The 23383-nt window shown below is 37.5% G+C and overlaps 1 protein-coding gene across 1 annotated transcript; it reads right to left on the reverse strand.

Annotated features, from left to right (window-relative positions):
* Positions 1-15767: 15767 nt before the first annotated feature.
* LOC135073433 (serine protease inhibitor 3/4-like) lies at positions 15768-20267 on the reverse strand. Its single transcript, XM_063967615.1, has 9 exons — positions 19913-20267; positions 19766-19848; positions 19200-19340; positions 18390-18590; positions 18107-18205; positions 17635-17775; positions 17111-17329; positions 16384-16543; positions 15768-15925 (listed from the first exon to the last, which is right to left on the reverse strand). Exons 1-9 carry the CDS (start codon positions 19986-19988, stop codon positions 15768-15770), a joined length of 1278 nt encoding a protein of 425 aa, XP_063823685.1. The 5' UTR covers positions 19989-20267.
* Between the last annotated feature and the right edge of the window lie 3116 nt (positions 20268-23383).

Below are 23383 nucleotides of genomic sequence, written 5' to 3' on the forward strand. Positions count from 1 at the left end.
ATTCATAGGGGCAGTTTGGTATTTAGATGTGCTGATGTTGGATGTTGGGTGTTGCAACTGGTCAGATGTTTTAAACATTAAAATAGATCTGTTGATTTTGTTTTAAAGAGTGAGGGTGATTTGAAAATTATAAATAACTTGAAAAAATCGAACTGCCTTAGGCAGTTCGATTTATTCAAGTTATTTATAATTTTCAAATTAGTTTGAGATGCGACTCTTAACGCTAAAAATTAAATAACTATGAGGGTGATTTCTCGGTAATTTAGTAAAATTCGACCGACAAAAAGTTGGTGGTCTGCGTCTAGGCTTACTTTAATTAAAAACCAAAAATGAAAATAGAATCTATAAATAAGTAGGCATTTTTTTGTAAAATCTCTATATTTATGTTGTTGTAATGTTGTAAACCTACTTAGATCATTTATTCTTACATTGTCAAACTATTGTTAAAAGTTTGTAAAATGTACTACAGATTCTCTATCAGCTACAAAGCCTAGAAATAAGTAGTTTACACAATGTTATGTTTTCAATAAGAAGTAAATCATTGAAAATAGGTACCAAAATCCGCATAAATAATGCATCCCCCAGACAAAGTCAAAGTTGACGCTAGTCAGCTACCTAACAAGGTGATTTGGCGGACTTAGTCACCGTTGCAGCAGCTCAAGAAGAGCAGCCAGCCCACCATAAAAGAAGAATTTACATTTGCGACATTTAAATAAAAACCGCTTTAACCGTTCCATCTTCTAAAATTTATTCATTGTGAAACATACCTACGTTCACCTATGAACACCTGTTCATTCGCTTTTAATTGCTTCTCATCCGCTTATAGTTTTATTTTTGTTTATGTATGTATCTCAATTCTTGTGTTTTATACTTGATGTCATACAAAAATGGCGGGTTAGGGTTGCCTGATGCATACAATTATTAAAAAAAAAAGTATAAAAGTCTGTAATACTTGCCATGCAGGCTTGTGGCAGCTTTAACCTATTAAGTGTAATTTGCAAAATATACGATTAGTCGTCGTATTTTTGCAAATTAAACTATAGAGGTTCGTAATCGTGTTGGTGCAGTGAGAGCCTAGCTAATGTTGGGTGTGGTGTTTAGCTTATCTAGTAAGTAAGCATTAAAGATACTAGCTTGCTTCCTTTAAATATGACCAAGCTGTTCAAACTTAGCTATATTAGTCCAGACCGGCGGGTACAATTGAAAATTCGGCGGATCCAAGGGGCCAGCTTCAGATCGGATTTGAATGTTGAAGCCGCTTAGCATTAACATAATCCCGTATTTCTTACTTAAAGTTTTCGGTGCATTACGCTACTAAGATCGCTATTCATAAGCCGGTGGAGCCATTGATATGACCTGCAGGTGGAAGTTCACAGATCAAGATTTTTTAATTGATTTAATTATTTCAATGTAGAGTGTTTGCTCAGCAAGGCTCAGCTGTTGCCAGGGTCGTGTTGCGGCACTTCTTCTCAGCACTTGCCAAATGTTGGTCTCGAAGCGCTAGTAGGGTAAAAAGATTATGAGACATGTAGAGGCTCCTTAAGAGCAAAATATTTGACGATTTGTAAGCACTATACAGGGTGGAATTTTGTAATGCCACCTGGAGGGAAAGTACTCTTAATACTGCAGATAGAAAATTTTACTGAAAGAAAACATTCCTTTATTTTTGAAAAGAAGATCTGCATTCATAGATTTTCGATTTTTTTTCGAAAATTCAATACCATACCCTAAAATTTTCTGTACATAATTAAAATAATTTACGATTTTATGGATTTCATTTCATTTGATTCAACAAGTTTGTTGGAGAGATTTCATACTTATACTTGACCCTAACGATCGATGCAATAAAAATACAGGGTGTAATTTTTAACAGATTTTAGTTGGTTCGATTCCCGGGTGTGGCAAATATTTTTTGGAAATCTTTGAATGCAGTTCTATTTATTTTAAAAAATAAAGGATGTTTTCTTTGAGAAATTTTTTCTATCTACAATATTAAGAGTACTTTCCCTCCAGGTGGCATTACAAAATTCCACCCTGTATAATAGTCTATACAAATAAAGAAATTTTGACTTTAACTTCAGGTGATAGTGTTCATGCATAGAATTCGGGAAAGGAATCGCCAGGCTTACTTATTGAGGTACCTATTTACTCAGTCTCTAGCCGTTACGTTAGGTTTAGCATGTCATTAGAATTTTCAAACCTAAGCTTCAAACCTCCCAGGTTTTTAAAAACTTACAAGTAAAGGAATTTATCATTGAAACATTACGTAAAGTAATTCCTGTCATTCCCATTTATTTTCTGTTGTTTCTGGTGTTAGATTTTACGAGTCGCAAATCGCAATAGGTAATCTGCCATTGCATTATAAGATTGACAAACCAAGGATTATACAATTAAAATTATGCTAAATCTCACACACGACAGCACTTCTCAAATAAACCTAGACAACGTGTGCCATAGTAGGCCCGCAGAAATCACGGTAGTTACGTCTGTCTCATTTGTAGTGATGGCGAATGGAATATTACCGGTATTTATTTAAACCGGTAAATTACCGGCATTTCGGTAGATATTTGTGTTTTCTTTTTTGTGTCAAGTTACGAGCCCTATCCCTTTCAAGAAAAGAGCTCACCAGGGTGCGCTCTGTTTTTGACACCGGTAACTTTGAAATGATATATCGGTAGACCACTGTAGAAAGTAAAGAGTACACTAAAAATTCGGTAATCCTTGACACAGTTTTTTAAACTGCTTGAGTTAAGCATTGTGAAAAAATAGATCTTGTGATATTCACAGATATTATTATGGTACCTACAACAGAGACACACTGTAGGTACGTGTCGTACATTCTACTTACACCTATAAAAGGGGCAGTGTGGGCAGGCCTCCCACTAGGTAGGTACTGACGATCTGGTGAAGATCTTGGGAAGTACCTGGATTCGGGCAGTGCAGGACCAGTCGTGGAAATCCTTGGGGGAGGCCTTTTTTCCAGCAGTGGACGTCATTTAGCTGAATGAACACCTTTAAAATGATATGATATTCTAGCAAATAAATGATTGAATTTGAATTTAAAAATAGCATAAAATCTCACCCGCAAGTTTCCTCAATTACTCCGTGATGATGGCGCTTGCAACAGTGCCGAAATATCGGAATCAAGGTAAAGGTACATGGTAGCAATCCCGTCAATAATAATAATTATGAAAATAAATCGGTTTGAATGTAATCCCCGGTAAAGACCCGATACGTCCCATCACTCGCGTCGCACGTGCCCCCAGGCTCTGAGATGACGAGCTCAGTTCGGGTAAACTTTCATTTGCAAATTACAAACTGTTGTGCCCTAGACGCCTGTTCCTCGGCTACATCCTCGGTTACATGCAAATGTTTGCTCGTGTACAAATGGGTTTACTGTTCAGTATTTGCTTTTGTGTATCGTTTCATTTGTTTAATAGGCACGCATACGTTTCGTGCGTTACATGAGCAGCTTTAATTTTTTTTATGCATAACAAGGCAGGTTTTGACCGCAATCGCACCTGGTGTTAACTGAGATGCAGTCTAGGAGGGTACATTTCAATATCTGCCCTGTAAGTGCCTATTTACACTTGCCTTGAAAATGCCCGGATTAGTAATAGATTATTAATAGCGAATGAATTTAAACTTACACCTTACAAATATTATATTCCTAAAAAGACAATTCAGATATCCTATACATATTATGTAACATTAAATAAATAAATAAATATCCTTGGACATTTACACTGCGCTTCTAGTCCCAAACTAAGCAAAGCTTGTACTATCGGTACTAGACAACGGATATAAATATACTTAAATACTTTTTTTTGTAAATACATACTTATTTATTATACATAGAAAACACCCAGTCCAATACAAACAAATATGTTCATACACACAAATTAATGTTTGTACTGTGCGGGATTCGAACCCGCTACCTCCGGAATAGTAGTCCGTTTCGAACCACTACACCAAACGACCGACATTAACGTAGCTATTCATTTTATTGATAAAACATATTGGTGTAAGAAAATAATGAAAATGATGCTATTCCCATAGAAAAATTGCATTGTTTTCGCAAGCAATCTTTGGGAAAAAGCCTATTTCCATTTAATATCACTGTCAGAATTTTGTCAGTATTAGAAAGACAGCTTTTTTTCCATTTCCATTCCAAGAATAAGCTTAATTCATAGAATTGAAACTAATTGGTTGCATTAATAGCTATCATCAAATCGTCGCAAATAGCTCACGAGTGGCACATCGGACACGATGGGCGTTAATGGCCGACTGTTATTACGTCAAATCATTTATTCAGATGTCACGCCGTGGAGGCGGTGCATACCGATGACCCGGGGGCGGGCTAATCCGCTGAGTATACCCAGTGGGTAAAGGTTGTGTAGGTAGGTAGGTAGGTACTAGCTAGGTAGTACAGGTAGATGTTTAGCAAAATTGGAGTTTGGTAGGTTTTGTTTTTGTAAATACAAACATAATTTACATAAAATACCCAGACCAATAAAAACAGATGAATGTTCATGCACTCAAATTTTTGTGCATTAAAACACTCAGACCAATAAAACAGATATTTTGTTCATGCACACAAATGTTTGTATTGTAGGAGATCGAACCCGTGACCTCTGGAATAGTATTCCGGTACGCGAACGGCGGTCCAAGTATACACAAACTGTGTGCTTACCATGAGTTTACAGCAAAATTAGCTGCGTAAAAAAATTACAGGGCTCCTAGCGGTTACTCAAGACTAAAATTATTGATTTTTTACGCACTTGTAAGCGATTACGTTTAATGTAAAGTCAATGGTGAAGCAACTGTAAATATCCATGACTCGGGTAAACAAGCTCGTACTCATCATACAATTTGCTCCGCAACAGTTGCCTGCTGTTCTGAGTCCGTTTCTCATAACAGCCGGCTAACTGACATATTTTATTTATTTGAGACTTGATTTTATTCTTTTTTCAAATTAAGAAAACTGCGCGCAACTAAAAAGCGCGGGCGCAGGAAAGGCTGTATGCAATGTCAATGTCTTTGCGTTTTGTTCTTTTTTTAAATTTAAAAAATCAATTTGGATGTATATGTGTCAGATTGTTTGTGCCGAGACCGAAGAACGTACGAGGCAGTATGCATTTTATGCCTTTGTTAAAAATTCAAAAATGGAACTAAACACAATTTTCATAAATTGAAAGCAAAGTGGGTTCCTATACATTTTGTAGTGTCAAAACGGTGTCGCTCGGAGCTGACGGCTGATTTTAGTTTAATTTGATTATTGTGCTTTAATTAATTAGTGTTAATTTTATTATTGTATGAGTCTGTGCGCGGTGATAGTGTTCTAGACTTGATCAAAATTATGGAATTTCAACGCCAATTCCTCTGACCCAATATTGGTAAGTGCAAATAACTTGCATAATTTTCCGCCATTTTTTGACTGATGATTTTATTGATAAAACTTTCTTACAATAATGACACTTGGTGGTATCTACGAGTATTTAATTAATTAATGAAAACTTTAGCGGTTTTACTTTAATATTTTAAGAATTGCTATTGCAAAATTATACCTAGTACGTCTTTTTACAAAAATGTTTCACATTTATACCGTCCCGTGACTGAATAAGCATGGGTGGTGTAAGCGATCGGTAGTACAGCTTCAGAGGCCTATTTTAAAACATATGACTTTTGATATAAATAAATGGGAAACAAAAATTGCAACTTTTCCAGCAATTTGGAGATGTAAAAAAATATGATATATTAACCCATAGGCCTAGAGTGAAGCCTGCACATGGGGAACAGAGACAGGTGTACACGGTTGTAATGAGTTGGAAAGAGAGGGAGTATTCGGTACAGCGGCCATTGCAGCGAATGCACCGGCTGGGGTACGGTCGGCAGACAAAACGCTGTACTATTAACAGTGACAGTAAGTTTGGGCCGTGTAGGATTTGCAGAAAAATTAAATCGTGTTTCACATACAAACTGTGGGTCATTTTGCGTATTTTATATCTAACATTCTATGTAAAATTTACAAGTACAAATCAAAATGTCTGTTGTCATTTTGTCTCATTAGAAAAAATCTAGAAAATGACGTTATGATTGATTAGTTTACTTTCGGGGCACCTGCCCTAAGTACCTAAGTACCTACTTAGGATTACATTTTCGATTTTGTTGGCACTTACATAAATTACTATAAGTAGAAATATTAACATGCTCATTTTAGGACTAGAATCGTGTAATGTGTTTGTACATGTTCTTTATTATGAATAAATAATCGTCTCAACGAAAGCGGATTCATTGACGGGCCGAGGCACGCAAATAGCGCGTTTGAATATTAAAGAAACTTTTAAAATATGTCTACATCTGTCACATCAGCTTTTCAGTAATCAAGCCTGCCTATTCTGCTGTCGGTACAGGCTCACACGTGTGGCACAAACGAGCGGCCTTATAATGAATAGCCGTCGCTCGCCGCCATATTTCAGCGCATTAACAAATGACCCTGTCACTGAGCGCGCGGCGCGCGATTTTTCTGTGCACCGTACTACTTGATCTACGTGCGGTGGACGGCTTAATTGATGCAGCTTTGGGTGCAGGTGAGAGGCTGGATGGAGGTGAAGGCCGAAGTTCGCCTTGGGGTTGATATTTTGGAGGCGCATATTGAGGCAGGCTCGGTCTTAGATAATACACTAGGCACATACCTACCTATTGACATGGTGGGAAGTTGAGCTGAACAGCGTGGAATATCCGAGAGGCAATGCGAGTCGCACGTGCGTCCAGCTGGTAATATGTTATTGAAATCGAACCTTAACTTTGAACTTCTCCTACGTTCTTTTGATTATTTCGTTGCGAGTCCAATGACAGTTTAACTTTCCCCCGGGACAAACTTGACCTTCACTGATTGGGTTTTTATTGGCGGTCAAGCTGCAGATCCTGGCTTCACAGTTGCAGCGGTGGGAACGATAGGTGGAAATAGTCCCGCAATATGTTCTGCGTCGTAAAATGTTGCTGAACGTTGCAGCGCTTCGTAGATACATATAGTGATGCGAGTCATTCTTGAGTGTGTCAAGATTAGGCTGATTTTGACTTATTTAGCATTCTTTATATAGGGTTTTGCACCGTACTACTTGATCTACGTGCGGTGGACGGCTTAATTGATGCAGCTCTGGGTGCAAGTGTGAGGCTGGATTCAGGTGAAGGCCGAAGTTCGCCTTGGGGTTGATATTTTGAGGCAGGTTCAGTCTGTAGTTTAGGCCTTGGATATGTCACCGTAAAATTGTGAATTCCGTCAGATTATAATCTGACGTAGTTAAATTACAATCTAACCTAACCTAACCCACTGTTAGTTTACAATCTACCGCGTTATATTATAAACTGACAGAATTCACAATTTCACGCTGACAGATACATAGTTCAACAGCGTGGAGTGAACGAAAGGCTATGCGAATTACAAGTGCAGTTGTTTAAGGATCTGGGGCTGGTTGTCTAGCCTTATGACTAGGATTTTCAGAAATGTAAAGCAATGTAGTTAGAAAGGGAGAGTGGAAGGAAAGATGTAGAAGCTGGGGGTAAGGACTGAATCCTCATGACTGGTCTCCCAGTTAACCGGATTTATAGATTTATTTGTAGCGGTAGTTGTGTGTAAAAAACGGCTATACTAGACGTAAAAGTTTGAACATACTTCGGCCCCCGTTCGTTCATTTGTTTAAGCCAAATAACGTCCACTGCTGGACAAAGAACGAAAGGTCTCCGCCAAGGATTTCCTCAACGACCGGTCCTGCGCCCCAATACTACAAGATATTTCTGGCCATTTAATATTTTATTTTATTGAAGCTGCAATCAAAGGCAAACTTTTTGCACGCATAACTAACAAGCAAACGGGTTGATAAACGTACGATTTGCATACTAACTACTCTTCAAACAATTCTCATTAAATTTTGCATCCAATGCATTGTAATTATTGTAGGAATTGTGTCGTCTACCCCCGGGACCCAAAAATATATTATCCCGCCTTCGAGCCGGCAGCGATGTAAACATTGCTCATCTACATATTTTAGCCGCGGAGCTGGGACGCGTATTTGCTAAATGCAGTTTGTATAGGCCGGCATCTTGGTTAGAGAATTAGGACTGAAATATAAATAGCTAATTGTTATTAACACATAACTATGGTTGCGATATTTGAAACTAATGACATTAAGTTTTAAATTATTATTATTTGCATACCTATTAAAACTAAGTTAGGCTTACCGCATTGGGACGATATAGGCACTAATGAGAATAAATGACGTATTCAAATTCATTTCTTTCACAGAAATACACGTCCATAGAAGTTAGTACATAATCAATTTCGTTACAGTGTATCTTGTATAAACTTATTCCGTTTCAACTTTATAGGATTCTTGAGGAGTTTACTACTGAAATTGTTACAAAGCATTTATGATTTTTATTTTATGATCATCTGAATTTGACCTCTGCACTCGCGTTTTCATAGTGAGTGTAATTTTTCGTAATTTGAGTTATTGTGTGTTAATATTTAAGGATAAATATTAGTCGTTTGATCCCTGCATTCCCAGCATACTTTTTATCTAGTTTTCATTCTCCGACGCAAAAAGGGGTGCCATTTTAAAGATTCATCTGTCAACACTATCATATTTTGCTCTCGCGCACCCGAAGCGCCGGCTAATTGTCTCTGATTGTTATAACTACCGATTTGGATGCTGTTAGGCGCCATGCATACAGAGCGCCGCCGATGGGCTTGATGGCGGGGAATCTAAATTAGGGGATGTCAATGGTAGGTTTTTGTTTTGACGAAAATATGGGCACTTTACGTAGAGCTCTATGATCCTAGATGCTAGCCTGTAAATTAAGCTTTATATTTATCTTTAAAAGCCGCTGATGAGGAATGTCAGTGGTAGTTTTTTGATTGGACAAAAATATGGGCATTTTAGAGCTTTTGAATCCCAGATGTTCTGGCTTCAGCTTGTTGACTTTTATGATATTTTTTTGACTATTTTTTTTTGGCGGATTTTGGTAATAAATTCTACAGTAGGTATGTAAAAAACCCTTCTCTATTACCTACTACCGATCTTATTTCAAGATTTTGATACAAAATGTTATTTTCGATGAAAATTGATATTTTTTTATTAGCATTTGTTTTTATTCTACAAGCTAAATAAATAATCGTACGTACAGTATCAGAGATGTACGCAATTTAGAGATAGATTTAGAAATGTTTCTAGAAAAGTGTACCTAAATATTACTCTTGAAACTTATTGATCTAATACATGATGTTCAGTATAAAAAGCTGTACTGATTTTCAACATATTCCCGATCTGACAAGTGAGGGAACTTTCAACGGGCCCTTTTATCCGACGTGACGTCCTGCGGGACTCAATTAGCCGGCTTCGGACAACGCCGGACAGGGCTTAGCCATAGTACAGGCGTCCTCAGTACCTTTAGTAGAAGTGGCCTGGTCTCTCGAAGTCCTGATTATAATCACAAGCTAATAAGAAGATTTACGTCGTCTTCTAGGCCAGTAGAATTAAACACAAAAATGGATTAAATCGGAAATAATTCCTACTAAAGATTTTAGTGCTTTCATGGCATAAAGACTCTCCTAGGTTTTCGACTTCGACGGAGTTGTGCTTAAGTGGTGGGGGCCCCCGAAAGGGGCGCTTTTTCGGTTTTCCGGTTATACCGCGTAAAGGACTTACCCTATCGAAAAGTGGTCTTCCTGACGGTTGAAGGGCATTTAATCCTGCTTAAATAAGACAAAACTCATATGTTTTGAACAAACCGTTCTCATGCAAATGTTCGGCAAAGTAGAAAATATGTGTATAATTAATGACCCTCTCCACGTCCAATGGCTCGTTACCCGCAGGCTTCCAAGTCTTGAAAAGGAGCGCCTCAACCAGTGTAACCCTATCAAGGCTTACGAGCTGGATGCGCCTATCCTTGTTCGTCCCAGCCGTTCCTTAACTGCGGTTGCTGCACCTCTTTCTGGCACTCACTTGAACGACTCTGTGTTACCTACTGTGGCTGCCCCTCTTCCTTGTATCCGCCTGCACGACTACGTTGCCAAGCCGTATGTCTGGTCTAAGGTTCGACGAAAAAAATCAACAACAACAAGTTCATATTAAAACGTCGAAGAGTTTTTTGTTTGTCTGTTTGAACGCGCTAATCTCAAGAATTACTAGTTTGATTGAAATAATTATTTTTGTGTTGAATAGCTCATAAATTGAGGAAGGCTATAGGATATATACAATCACTCTTCGACTAATAGAGGCGAAGCAGTAAAGAAAAATATTGCAAGCACGGAAAATAGTATTTAAGGCTTGGTATTTCTGCTATAGTAGGTATTTCGCGCTGTCAAAATCTGCGCGCGCAATACTTCGCCGAAGACAGCGCGCCAAAGAGCTCTCGCGGCTACACAGTATAGAAATACGCAGTTTGGAAATACGCAGTTGGTTAGGTTAGGTTGACTTCCTTCCGTTCAAGCGTCACACTCACAGCACTTTCTAATACAAATCATATCCAAGTGATACAAATTAAAACAACTTTCAAAATTTTTGGGAATATATTTTAGAATCGAATAAACATAGAATTAAACTGCCAAAGTAAACACGGTTCAAAGAGGCGTGGCGTCACCCGACCCTCCGGAAGTTCCGCGCCGGCTAAAAGAATTTCAAGATTACGTCACCCGACCTATCGGTAGATCCTCGGGAGTTTGAGCGATTGGAAAAACATTTTATGATCAGTTACTCGTAGTAGCGATTATTTAGAGCTTGGATAATAAATTATAGTTGTTGCAATTCACAAAGCTTTGCATGTGGTTAATTACATTAATCAGTACACGCATCAATTTTGTTCAGTCTTTTTGTTTATTAATAAATAAAAATATCATACTAAAATTGCATACATATTTGTTTGTATTGGTCTGAGTGTTTTCTTTCCATAATTTATGTATAACGTATGTACGGGGCTCTGTATCGAAAATCACTATGAGCAATAAGCATCACACTAGGGATATTCGATATACATCGATGTATTGAAAACATCGATGTTTTTTCAAAGTGGACACCCCTACATCACACACGGTTACCTGGAGTGCATTACCGCAGCAAAAAGCTTGCCATCTTAAATGAACGGTATAATATCGAGGTTTCGTCAATACAGTTGCAAACAAAGGTGTTTGTGTAGTGTAGTTGAGTTGAGAGGTCAGATTATTGAAATAATAAAACGATCATTTTATTTTTTAAATACATTTTAAAAATAATTTACATTACAGATAACAATGAGAGGATGACATTGCAAGGTGGTGCCAGTCCAGTCTTAAATCCGTTGATATATGCTGCATCTGCCATGTTTTTGGCTAAAATATTCTTCTATCTTGCAGTTTAGACTTTTATTACAGACCTCAGACAGTATTTTTGGAAAACTTTTACGCATGGTGGAGGAAGGGACGCTCTAGAGACTCAAGTCTAGAAGGAGTCACATGAACTCCAAGTTTTAAATCCGTTGACATCTGCTGCATCTGCCATCTTTTTGGCTAGAAGATTCTTCTATCTTGCAGCTTAGACCTTTAGCTACAGACCTTAGACAGTATTTTTGAAACATTCTTACGCATGGTGGAGGAAGGGACGCTCTAGAGCAGTGGTTCTTAACCGGTGGTCCGCGGACCACTGGTGGTCCCTGGAGGCATTCCAAGTGGTCCACGATGTGCACTTGCACACCTTGGTCAAAACCACTTTTAACTGATTTTTGTAGTCAAACTGGTTTTGACCGATTATGAGGTGGTCCCTGACAAGACAGAAATTTGGTAAAATGGTCCCTCATGACTTAAAGGTTAAGAACCACTTCTCTAGAGACTCAAAACTACAAGGACACACATGAACTCCAGTTTTAAATCCGTTGATATCTGCTGCATCTGCCATGTTTTTGGCTATAAGATTCTTCTATCTTACGGCTTAGACCTTTAGCTACAGACCTTAGACAGTATTTTTGTGAAAATTCTTACGCATGGTGGAGGAAGGGACGCTCTAGACACTCAAGTCTACAAGGAGTCACATGAACTCCAGTTTTAAATCCGTTGACATCTGCTGCATCTGCCATCTTTTTGGCTAGAAGATTCTTCTATCTTGCAGCTTAGACCTTTAGCTACAGACCTTAGACAGTATTTTTTATTATTTATTTGTGTCAGTGTGCTCTTCTAAAGAGTATAGTAGTATGTAGAGACGATTGTATGTAGGTACTATTAAAATGTAATTTTAACTCATTGGTTTTGTCTCATATTTGAGGAATGTACTATGTATCATGAGTAGAGTCTTCGTTTAAAAGGATGCGAACGATTTAAATTTCAATAGGTAGACAAAATTTAATTGAATTTAAGCTTTCTCTCCAGTAACACTGATATTATTATACTGTGACTCATCAAAGTCATCATTGTCAAAAATATTGACAAATCGCGAACTGTCACGACCAAAAAACTGACACGCGTCCGTCCTCCGTAAGCGCCACCGCGCGACTGATTGAGATTGTCCAAGCCGTCATGGACGATTTTTTCCACATTTTTTAACATAGTAACTAAATAAGACGCAATATAAAAATTTCATCCGTTAAAAGCCCTCAAGTTACTTCTGAACTTTAGTTTAGTAAAAGATTTAGAATCTCAAATCGCTTATTTTAAAAATAAAACCATAAATAGAAAACGAATAGAGGTAACTTTGGGAATTTATTCTATCGAGTCAACTTCATCAAATCGTGTTTCCATCCGTTAATAGCCCTAGAAAATATCCTCAACTATGCCTAATAAAAATCTTAGCCTTAAATTTTACTGTTTAGTACCTCAAAAATGAAAAATGAAAACCTCATTTTCGCCATTTTCTCTGCTACCCGGCCTTAAACTATTTTCAGGCGTACGAAGTTGATTTTGTGACGTTGAACCTTGGACCAAGCATATGGCTAAGCAATGCAATCGTACAGGAGGATACAAGGAAGAGGGGCAGCCAAATTAGGTAACACATAGTCGTTCAGGAGAGTGCCAGGAAGAGGTGCAGCAACCGCAGTTAAGCAACGACTGGGACGAACAAGGATAAGCGAATCCAACTCGTGAGCCTTGACAGGGATACACTGGTTAAGGCGACCCTTTACAAGGCTTGGGAGCCTACGGGTGACGAGCTATTGGACGTGGAGAGGGTAATTAATTATACACTTATTTTCTACTTTGCCGAACATTTGCACGAGAACGGTTTGTCCAAAACATATAAATTTGGTCTTATTTAATGCAGGAGTAAATGCCCTTCAACCGTCAGGAAGACCACTAAGTCCGTCGAAGTCGAAAACCTAGGAGAGTCTTAATGGGCAACCAATGAAGCCATTAAAGCAATAAAATCTTTTGTAGGAATTATTTCCGATTTAAAATCTAATTCTACTGGGCTATTCTTAGGGTAGAAAGATCTCCAATATTTTACTTCATGAACAAGCAAATACTTGGTTAGCAAGGATTTTAGCTGGTTGTAGTGTTCTTTCTAGTAGTGTAGTTTTGGCTTAGGCGTGAAAATGTAATAAACAGATAATTACTTTTGCAATATTGTCATTTGTGTAGGTATGTAGATAAACAAGAGGTTTTTTCTAGATTGGTTATACTAAATGAGAGATACTCCCCATCGTTCGTTCGTTCGTTTCAGCCAAATGACGTCCACTGCTGGACAAAGGCCTCCCCCAAGGGTTTCCACAATGCACGGTCCTGCGCTGACCGCATCCAGGCTCCTCTCGCGACCCCAACCAGATCGTCGGTCTACCTAGTAGGAGGCCTGCCCACGCTACGTCTTCCAGCCCGTGGTCGAACTTTTCTCCCCATAAAATAATTTCATTCTTAGACATACTTAAATATTGATAGGTATTATACTGATAGCATCGAGGACTACTGTTTAACTCTACTGTGGCCTAAAGGATAGGTTTTGTGCCACTTTGTCTTGCTTTTAAATCAATTATGTTTGAAGGCCAGGCACTTTGTACTGCTGACGTGGCCGGCTACGTCACGACTGCCAGTTTCGAGGTTCAAACTTGAAGTCTTAGGACAAGGAACAGCAATGTACCTACCTACGACAGTACATTAGAATATACATTTTGTTGAAAAATAGATAGTTACGACTACATAAGATGCTATAATGTTTAAAAGCTTGGTGTTCTGTCTTCTGTACTTTAGATTCTTGATTGGTAGATTTTAGAGAAATAAAGCAGTTCAGTGTTTGAGTGAAAGGATAACATTTTTCACATGAAGTTTTTCTCTTAGGATGATCAAAGTCACATCCATCAGTGACTATAGGTTTTGTTGCTTCTTCTCAGAACTGGCACAGATATTTTTCTTAGAGCTTTGGTAAGCCATGTTCTTAGCTAGTTTTTATCATAAAAAGGTTGTCTGTAAAATTCTGATCCGATTCCCAAGTCTTTGGTTCCAGGAACACAGAATTCCAATTTCTATAACGTTTTGTGAACTTAGTCACGATGTTTCTTTAACATGAATAGAAAGTTACTTTCATTATATATTATGTACAAAAACATTTTGATAGAACCAAAATAGTAGCAATAGACTAATTAATTTAATATTATATTAACGGTAGACAACGTTCATTGAAGCTCTATTATTTACTAAGCTCTGAGGACGTGCTTTCAAATATTAGGTACTAGCTTTCCGCCCGCGTGAAATTTTGTCTGTCACAGAAAATCTTTATCGCGCGCGTCTCTGTTTCAAAAACTGGGATAAAAACTATCCTCTGTCCTTTCCCGGGACTCAAACTATTTCTATGCCAAATTTCATCAAAATCGGTTCAGTGGTTTAGGCGTGGAAGCAAGACAGACAGACAGACAGAGTTACTTTCGCATTTATAATATTAGTATAGATATGAGTTTATATAAGCTATTTGTTAATGAATAATTGCATGTAGATGTATGATTTCCAAAGACAAAAAAACATCTTAGATCTGAATTGAAGTCTAGTGCATTAAAAATACGGCTACTGAAACGTTGTGTTTACTATTACATCTATTCAAACAAAAATATTTTTAACTCTTTTTTTGTATACGTTTCAGAACGCTAATTTAGAATGTACCCTTCTAAAGCCAATCACACACCGACTGCTCACCAATGAACAGTCAAATTGTCATAATTCCCTGCAATTTGAAAAGCTTATTGTGCCCTTTTGTCACTTGACCGCCCGCCCTACGCGTGCGCGCCGCGTGCCGTGACAACAATCGACCTTTACTCGCATTTAGTTTTTAATTGCCATTAAGTCTTGTAATAAAAATAAAAAGCGTTGTTTGAGTAACTGTCATTGTTAGTTACTAAGTGATGAATGGAAAACTGTTACGGTTAAAGGAAGTGAAAGTTTGTAATTAATCAAACTTGACTAAAATTATCTAATACAGTTTGACCTTTTTGATTGTTTGCCGTTGCTACGTTTTAGTTTACGTAAATCTAGAATTTATGGAAAATGTACCAAAATATGTTCCTACTACATAGATAGGTAGTAAGTATAATTTTAACGACTATTTCAACTACCGTACAAAGTTAGCAAGAGGCTCTATCGTCGTTTTAGGGACGTAAAACTAGGCATTAAGGATCAGAATACATGACTTTACGAGTAATTATTACCACAGTCTTAAAAATAAGGCTGGGAAAATCTTTTAATTGGTATAGGTATTATAATAATTATGTCATGGGAAATTAATCAAACTAACATCAACTAAACACCATTAGTTGAATTAACCGGGTAGTTATTCTTCTTCCTCTGGGCCGTAAAAAGCGCCAGTCAGCAAATGGTGGGGCTCTCCCTTGCCCGCCAACTGTACCACGAACAGAAAGGGGTGGTCAAACACCACTTGTTCAAGGTTGTCTCCGAACTCGGCGAACTCGCGAGCGGCCCGTTCTTTGTCTGTGAAGAAAAGTTAAATCATAATCATCATCATTTTGATTTTCATGAAACTAACATTTCGAGTCTTATTGTCTCAAATATCTCGAGATGTATGGTACTTTTGAATGTTCTACCACTATTGGTGTTGGTTTTTAAAATACATTTTTTTATTAAAGGCAACTCTTCTGAGATGCCATTGTCATTGAATTAATTATGACGTGATTAACTTCAGAGGTTGTATTTAAAAAAAGTATAAAGAAGAATTTAATAAATGTAAATCATTTCTAATTAAAATTCAGTTGACTTTCAGAAAAAACATTCACGTCACTTAATTATAACTGTGCACTAGTTTTATATCCATGTAAGTAGGTACTAGAGAGAATGATGGAGGTCAGACTTTCATTAGCTCTTAGTCTATAATATAATTTTTAGACAGTAAAAATGATGTTATTTCAAATTTTAAGGTTATTTAAACCGACCTGTATTAACTGGGTTCTGAAACCACGTCACCCCCGTCTCGTCCATTTCCAGGAAGACCTTTTGCTTCGCCTTACTCAGGTACACTTTGCCCCTCGAATCACTTCCCAGCATCCCTTCCAAACCAGAGTCGTTTACAGAGAAAATGTCATTAACGCCTATCTGGAAAAGGCAATAATACGATTTTAAATATAAAAGCTACTTACAGGTTCCTGAAAATGTTGAATTGTAAATAAAACCGGCCGAGCGTGAGTCTTAGCCTAGCGCAGACCACCGAATTTTAGTTGGCCGATTCTTCATACAAATTAGAACCGGGCCCAACAACTCGGCCAACTAAAAGTCGGTGATCTGCGCCTAGGTTTCTTATGTCCCGTTCACTCTTAAGACATGAACATTATAACGAAAATAAATAACTATTAAAAAACAAATTTAGCGGTTGGAATACACGCTGCACAAACTCTAAGTGGCCTTTTCCTGTGATTTTGACACACCTGCGGATCTGGTCCGCATGCGGGCGGCCTGCATTTCATTATTTCATACAAGTTTTTCAATTCCGCGTGCGTGTAGACCGCGATTGCGGATTGGCTGCGGGTACACAATTCGAAATGTTTGTCCTGCGTGCAACCAGCAGCGTAATTTTACACGCACTCGTGCCGAAATCCGAATCACAGGAAAAAGGCACTAAATTGGTACAATTTCATAAGAACTTTTCCTATCGCATTTAATTACCAGTCTTATAAATCCAGTCCAGTCGACGTACGTTTTAATCTTCATCCTTGGGAGATACAACCTCATAGGCATCGTTTTTATTCGTAACTCGCTCATCATCTTCTTCATCAGATAAGGGTCATTGGAGAATTTGTTGATGAGGTCTGGTAAACCTGCCCTGTTCTCTGGGAGGAAAAATGTTATGGTTGCTCCTGGAGCCATGAGGTTTAGGTTTACAATCTGAAAGAGAAGACAATAACTTTTTGAAATGAGATCTGATTTTGGGTTGCATAAAATAAGCCAAAGCGTTTTTTGTTTCAGGTATCCCATCATAGTGAGGATCTCTCCTCAAAATGATGCCATCTTGTGTGCTGGCTCGACTGGAGCAGGCATCGGTCCTAGCAGGTTAGTACTTCGTATCGTATAGTCTAGTAAATAACTTTTTTAAACTAAGTTAATAAACCTCGATTTAAAAACTCTACGAGTCACCTAATTATGGTGTTTGAAATTCGTGATTTTCAAACAAAGATATTTTTACTCTTTACCTTCACATGATTGTTGACATCGTCTAAAAACTTTAAACTGTCAATTTTGCTAAACATTGGGATCATCCAAATTTTGTTGCTCAAGTCATAAAATTTTTGGGGCCTTGTAAACTGACCGTCAAAAGGTTGGTCCCATGCGACCTGGAATAAAGTAAAGGTTTTTAAAGAGATGCAAATAAAAATTACAAATTTTGAAGAATTATAAATAAATAAAATAAATAAAAAAAATAAAAAGTATTTATTTCAGATAACAGGGATCCATAATGTTAGTAAAAACTTAGGCTATGTTAGTATCTTATTTCTAAAACAGACTTCGTCCTGCTGAGCATGTGGCCGATCAGTGGACAATCCCCACTATCAGTTTTACTATTATGCTGACTAAAATCTACGCCAAGAGTTTGATAAGTTTGTTGCTACGATTGTCTAAAGTGAGCCCAAAATACTTATAAATGTTATACGAAATTAAACTTACTTTAAAATATATGCCGTTTAGTATAACCATGGACGTTGTAATGTCGATGTCTTCTTCATCAATCAAAGTGGCGACACGGTAGAGTGTTTCTTGTGCGAACTGAAAATTATTTTATAACGTGATTACATAAATTATTTATTTGAATTTACGCTTTAGAAGACCATTTTACTACACACGAGTTTTCTTAATGTTTTTATAAGAACAGTCAGTTGTTTCTTGCTTAAATTGAAGCAGTATATCCTAATGCTTTTTACTGTAGTGACTACGAGTATTTGTAACTTACCCAATGGTTCATAAACTTGGCTGCTGCTTTCGGATACCGAAACCCGACTTTGTCTATACGGACCCCGTAATAACTCGAAGCATTCATTACGGCCCGGTCCACCTCAAGGCTATCGTTTAGGTATATCATGTTCTTCAGCATGAGGGTAGAGCTCAAAAACACTAACAGTTCTCTGTAGACATTGATGTAGTAGTTTTTAATCTGAAAATATTGTTAGGCCAATAGTTAATTTTATACTAAAATCACGTACTTATACTTTATCTTGCTTGCTAACTATCGAATGCATTGAGGATTTATTTATAAAAAAAATGAGACTACAAAAAAGGTAAGTACTGCTATTTACCTACTAGCGATTGGTTTGTTACTGAAAATGATGTTAATTTAAAATGCGCAATTAGAAAGAAAGAAAGAAAGAAAGAAGAAAGATACATTTATTACAATGGACATCACACAAATACAGGCAATTACATAGACATGACAGTGGCACATAATAATGGAAGAAGAAAAAAATAAAAACAAGAGTAAACTGAGCAGTGCCACCCATCCACCAACAAGATGCCCACTGCAACGGGACCGCACTCAGTATATGCCGTGGCCCGCGGTGACGAAGGCTACGGATAAATATTCTAATTCTATCGTGCCAACCAAATGACGTCTACTGGACAAAGATATCCCCAAGTATTTCTACAACGAACGGTCCTGCGCTTCCCGCATCCGCATTCCGCGACCTTCACCAGAAACTCGATCCACCTAGTGGGAGGACTTAATAAGTCGATAATATTTATAGTTTATTAGCTACTCCACACTCACCTCACTTTCTCTCGGTATCCCGAGGGCAGACATAAGTTCCTCCTTGGCATGTCCTTTCGCCACCGAAGCCAGCTGACACAGAGGCAGGCTCAACGCGAACGGCGACACCACAGTGCTGACTGGACTCACTTTCAGCACTTCCTGGTGAGCAACGAATGGTAATTTAATTACAGTCACTTATTTATTATTATCATCACGACATTTAGTCTCAATTTCGAGAGTCTTATGCCCGTTTACACCATCAATCCCTAATTTTTAAGTGACCCCTATGGTAACAACTAACAGGAATTTTGTTTTCATACGGGGCACTTAAAAATTAATGATTGATGGTGAAAACGGGCATAATCCTTTAATGTACCATCTTTTAATTTTGATTCTTATTTTACTTTAGGCGGTTCGGTTACTTAGTTTTTAATTACCCTTTAAAACATTAACATTAATATTTGTTATATTTCCTAGTCCAAATGAGAACATCCTCCTTTTTTAAGTCGGTTAAAAGTACTATTATCGTGATTAACTCAATTTCGCAAAACTAATTACTCAAATATGAAACGTCGGAAACCCACCAATGCGATCTTTTTCCGCAAACTGTCCGTATTGAGAATACTTTTTTCGCATAAAACCGGGAGCACCACAATCGCGAATTCCACTGAAAATAGCTGGCATTATTATTTATTATTATTGGATATAAAAACGAAAATAAAAAGCTTTACCTAATATTTTGTGGGTATTCATATCGACAATGCCGTTTTTGCAGTGGCGTAACAGTGAAATACGGCTGTAAAACATTTTATTTGCAATACAGAAATGTTACATCGATAAGCTATAAGGATCTTGTCGTAAAACTGTCGTGACTTTGTATGAAATATTTCCTGAGAAAGTGCCTCAAAGATTCTTGCTACCTATCTTGTGGTCGAAAATCGAGTAGAATTTCAATTTATGCCTCCAGCCATGTGCTGGATCTATTGGCAAGTGAATTGTGGGTGATTTATGTTAGTGGTTACTGAAAATTTTTACAATGTAGTAAGAGTGTTCAAGAAGAATCAAACGGGCATGCTATTTGTATGAAAAAAAATGTATTTGTTCAGTAATAAGCTGTTACTTTGTGCTATGGTGAAAGATCATCCTTTTTAAAAAAATAATGGTTCTTAGCACCTTTTCTGGTCAGATAATTCCAGACATTCTGATATAAATTAGAAGATTTTTGAAAAAATAATAATTTAGTGGTGCTCAATAAAAACACCATTATAAAACGTATATTAAACATTCGCAAAACCAGAAGTAGAATGACCAATTTCCCTTTAAATACGAGTAAACCTTATTTCTTTTTCCTCTTTTCACACAAAGTTAATTTGGAAATTTCGCACAACCTCTTTCTTTCAGAAAACAATACGAGAAAGATTCCCAACTGTTCAGGATCACAACCCGTTCCCATTATGCCTGGGAGAGCTGGAGATGGCTTCAAAGACGAGATAAGGCCGCCGGTAATGTAGCCAGAGTGTTCGCCCGCTTTGACGGCCGAATCAAATAAGTCGGGAATAGTAATAAAATTGAACAGAGCGCCGGCCCAGATGTAGCGACGATTTATCGCGAGCTAAGGATTTGGTGTACCGGGAGAAGATTGAGATTTGAATCACTTCGAATATCTATTTTTTATAATTATTATTATTTTAACATAGTACAAGCTTTTCTTAGTTTGGGACTAGAAGCGTAGTGTAAAATGTCCAATGATTTATCTATTTATTTAGACAGCAGACGTCTACTGCTATTTTCGCATCCTCCAAGGATACAAACTACTCTATCTTAATATTTCTATGTCTTTTCTTCTTTTCAGTTGAAAGACATCACTGCTAGAAGTTATCTCTCAGTTACCTATCAGTTAACTCTCCTACAGTTATTTCCTATTTGAATTTATTTCTCAGTCCACTGCTGGATGCAATAAGCATGCCAAGGAGCGCCAAAAAGCATGATTTTCTTCATCTAGCCCCTAAAAGCCTCCCTTTAGATCGACCGACGATCATCATCAACCATTATCATCATTTTAGCCGTAGGTCTGATAAGTTTATATGTATTGGATGATAATACTTATAATCGCCTATCAGTAATAGAACCAGAGAGTCAATCAAAATGATGCACTTATTCTTAATTCATTTCGGCAGTATTTTGCGTTTTCTTAAAACTGTTTCTCAAATCCTCCTCCAAGTGCGCCACCGGCCCTCGGCAGTCGCTCGCTTACACATTCGTCGAGCTGCATCCAATATGTTTCCGAGCGTATTGTCTTTAACAGGTCCATTATGCCGATAGATTGCGAGCCGCCGCCCCGAAGAAATCTTCATCTCAGTATGAATATTTTGTTTACCACGGTATTGCGGCAAGGAAAACATTCGTATATTAATATCCGGGATTGCTGGGCTGGGCTCTGTTAGTTTGGGTGCACTGTTTTTTCATATTTCGCTGTTGGTTTGGGAAGTTTGTTTGTTGTTGCCAAAAATGAACGGTTTAATAACTGATGAAGGGTTATTTTTGTAGTGGCTTGTAATAACAAGTAATAACCGCGGTTGAAAATTTATTCAAGCTTATCTGCAGATGTTATGTATTTAGTTCTATCAACAAAGACGTTATTTTTAGATTTCACTCCTTGGCATCAAACGGCGGTCATAGGTTTTTATTTTGAGGGCGACTTTCATGCCCGTCAACTGGTCTTCATCTATCAATATTATTTGCCTCTGTTATCCAAATTCTTAGAAAATTGCTGAAAATACAATATCCTATTTTTATGTAGGTACATTTTATCCTTATAAACTTGATTTGACTGATCTGTCTTTATGTTACATTCATATCGTTACTAAGAGAAATATTTTGACAGCTCAGTAGCCATTTTAAGAAGTTCTGAACACATATTGCGAATAATCTCACTGGGAAGGTGCTTAATCAGGAAAATACTTTTCCACAAGTTTTTGCCTTTTCGCTCCAAAATCCGGATTTACCGCTAAACCAAAACGAAAGCGACCCTTAAAATAAACCAACAGGAGTCCCTCACAAAACCTCGCTAACATGTAATTGAATGAATATTCAAGTTCCTTAATCAATAGAGGCATTACTAGAGGTCCTGTGGAGGCATCCAGCCGCCTGTGAAATTGGACTAGAACAGAGAGAGATGGAAGCGGGATTGGGAACGGGTGGGAGGGAGACGGATGGGGTGCGCGCTTTTATAAATCATTTTTCCTGGCACGGCGATGTTTTAGGAAAGGTGCACGCGAGATACAAACACGTTTGTGGTGCAATCTGAAATCAGAAAGAATAGTTTTTCTTAATTTATCATACATATTTTGATGTTTAAATAAATTCAATCACGATGAATCTTATACATTTTTAATCCTATAAAAATACCTGTTTGTATTATTATTAGGTACCTATAAAGAGTTGTGGTTTTCTGAAAAAAGAAAAATAAAATAAAAATAAAAAATAAAATAAAATCGATACGATTTATGATTTTCTCTGGAAAAATATTAAATATTGCAATGACATTGTTCTGGTGTTTCGACCCAAGATTATCTTCCATACAAATGTGCTGTACTTAGTAATAGCACTGAAAAATTACTATTTCATAAGGTACTAAGTTAAATATTAAAGAACATGGGTTTATTATTTCTGGATAAGTAATTTCATTGGTACAATTTGTTGTTAACCAGCTCTATCATTCCCAAAATCTTTCTGCGACTTTTGTGTACAAGTCATCCAAAATCGCACGTCCGCGCCCGCCTTTAGTTGGTAAAGCGCTGAATCGCGATTATTTCTCTTTGCGTTTAGTTAATCAATTATTGTAATGCCGCGCGACGTGTGCGCCGCGCCGGGTTTTGTTAACACACGCGCTTTTTAATGCACCCGGCTTTGTCCGTAAAAATCTTTTTGCATACATTTATGAAGTAGGTATTTCTTGAAGTTTTAAAATACAGTGCGGCCCTGCATAAACCCCGGAAGGGTGTGAAACTGCATCATAAATTATAGACAAAAAACACATAGGGTAATACGACAGTTACTGGACGCTGTCAATCATTGGACAAAACACCTTTTAAAAGTCCTTGAAATGAATATTCCTTCAAAGGAAAATTGCAAATTTGCAACTTAACGCCCTTTTATCTCCATCAGTCGGAATCTCTTAGTTGTTGAAATAGAAATGCTAT

Source organism: Ostrinia nubilalis, chromosome 7, assembly GCF_963855985.1.
Source record: "Ostrinia nubilalis chromosome 7, ilOstNubi1.1, whole genome shotgun sequence".
NCBI lineage: Eukaryota > Metazoa > Arthropoda > Insecta > Lepidoptera > Crambidae > Ostrinia > Ostrinia nubilalis.

What these genes read in the sequence shown, in the direction of transcription:
- LOC135073433 (XM_063967615.1), bottom strand. Translation starts at nt 19,988, where the DNA reads ATGTTTTACAGCCGTATTTCACTGTTACGCCACTGCAAAAACGGCATT. An exon ending in GAATACCCACAAAATATTAG is followed by an intron (nt 19,849 to 19,912) that starts GTAAAGCTTTTT and finishes AGCTATTTTCAG; the next exon opens with TGGAATTCGCGATTGTGGTG. An exon ending in TGCGGAAAAAGATCGCATTG is followed by an intron (nt 19,341 to 19,765) that starts GTGGGTTTCCGA and finishes GTTGCTCACCAG; the next exon opens with GAAGTGCTGAAAGTGAGTCC.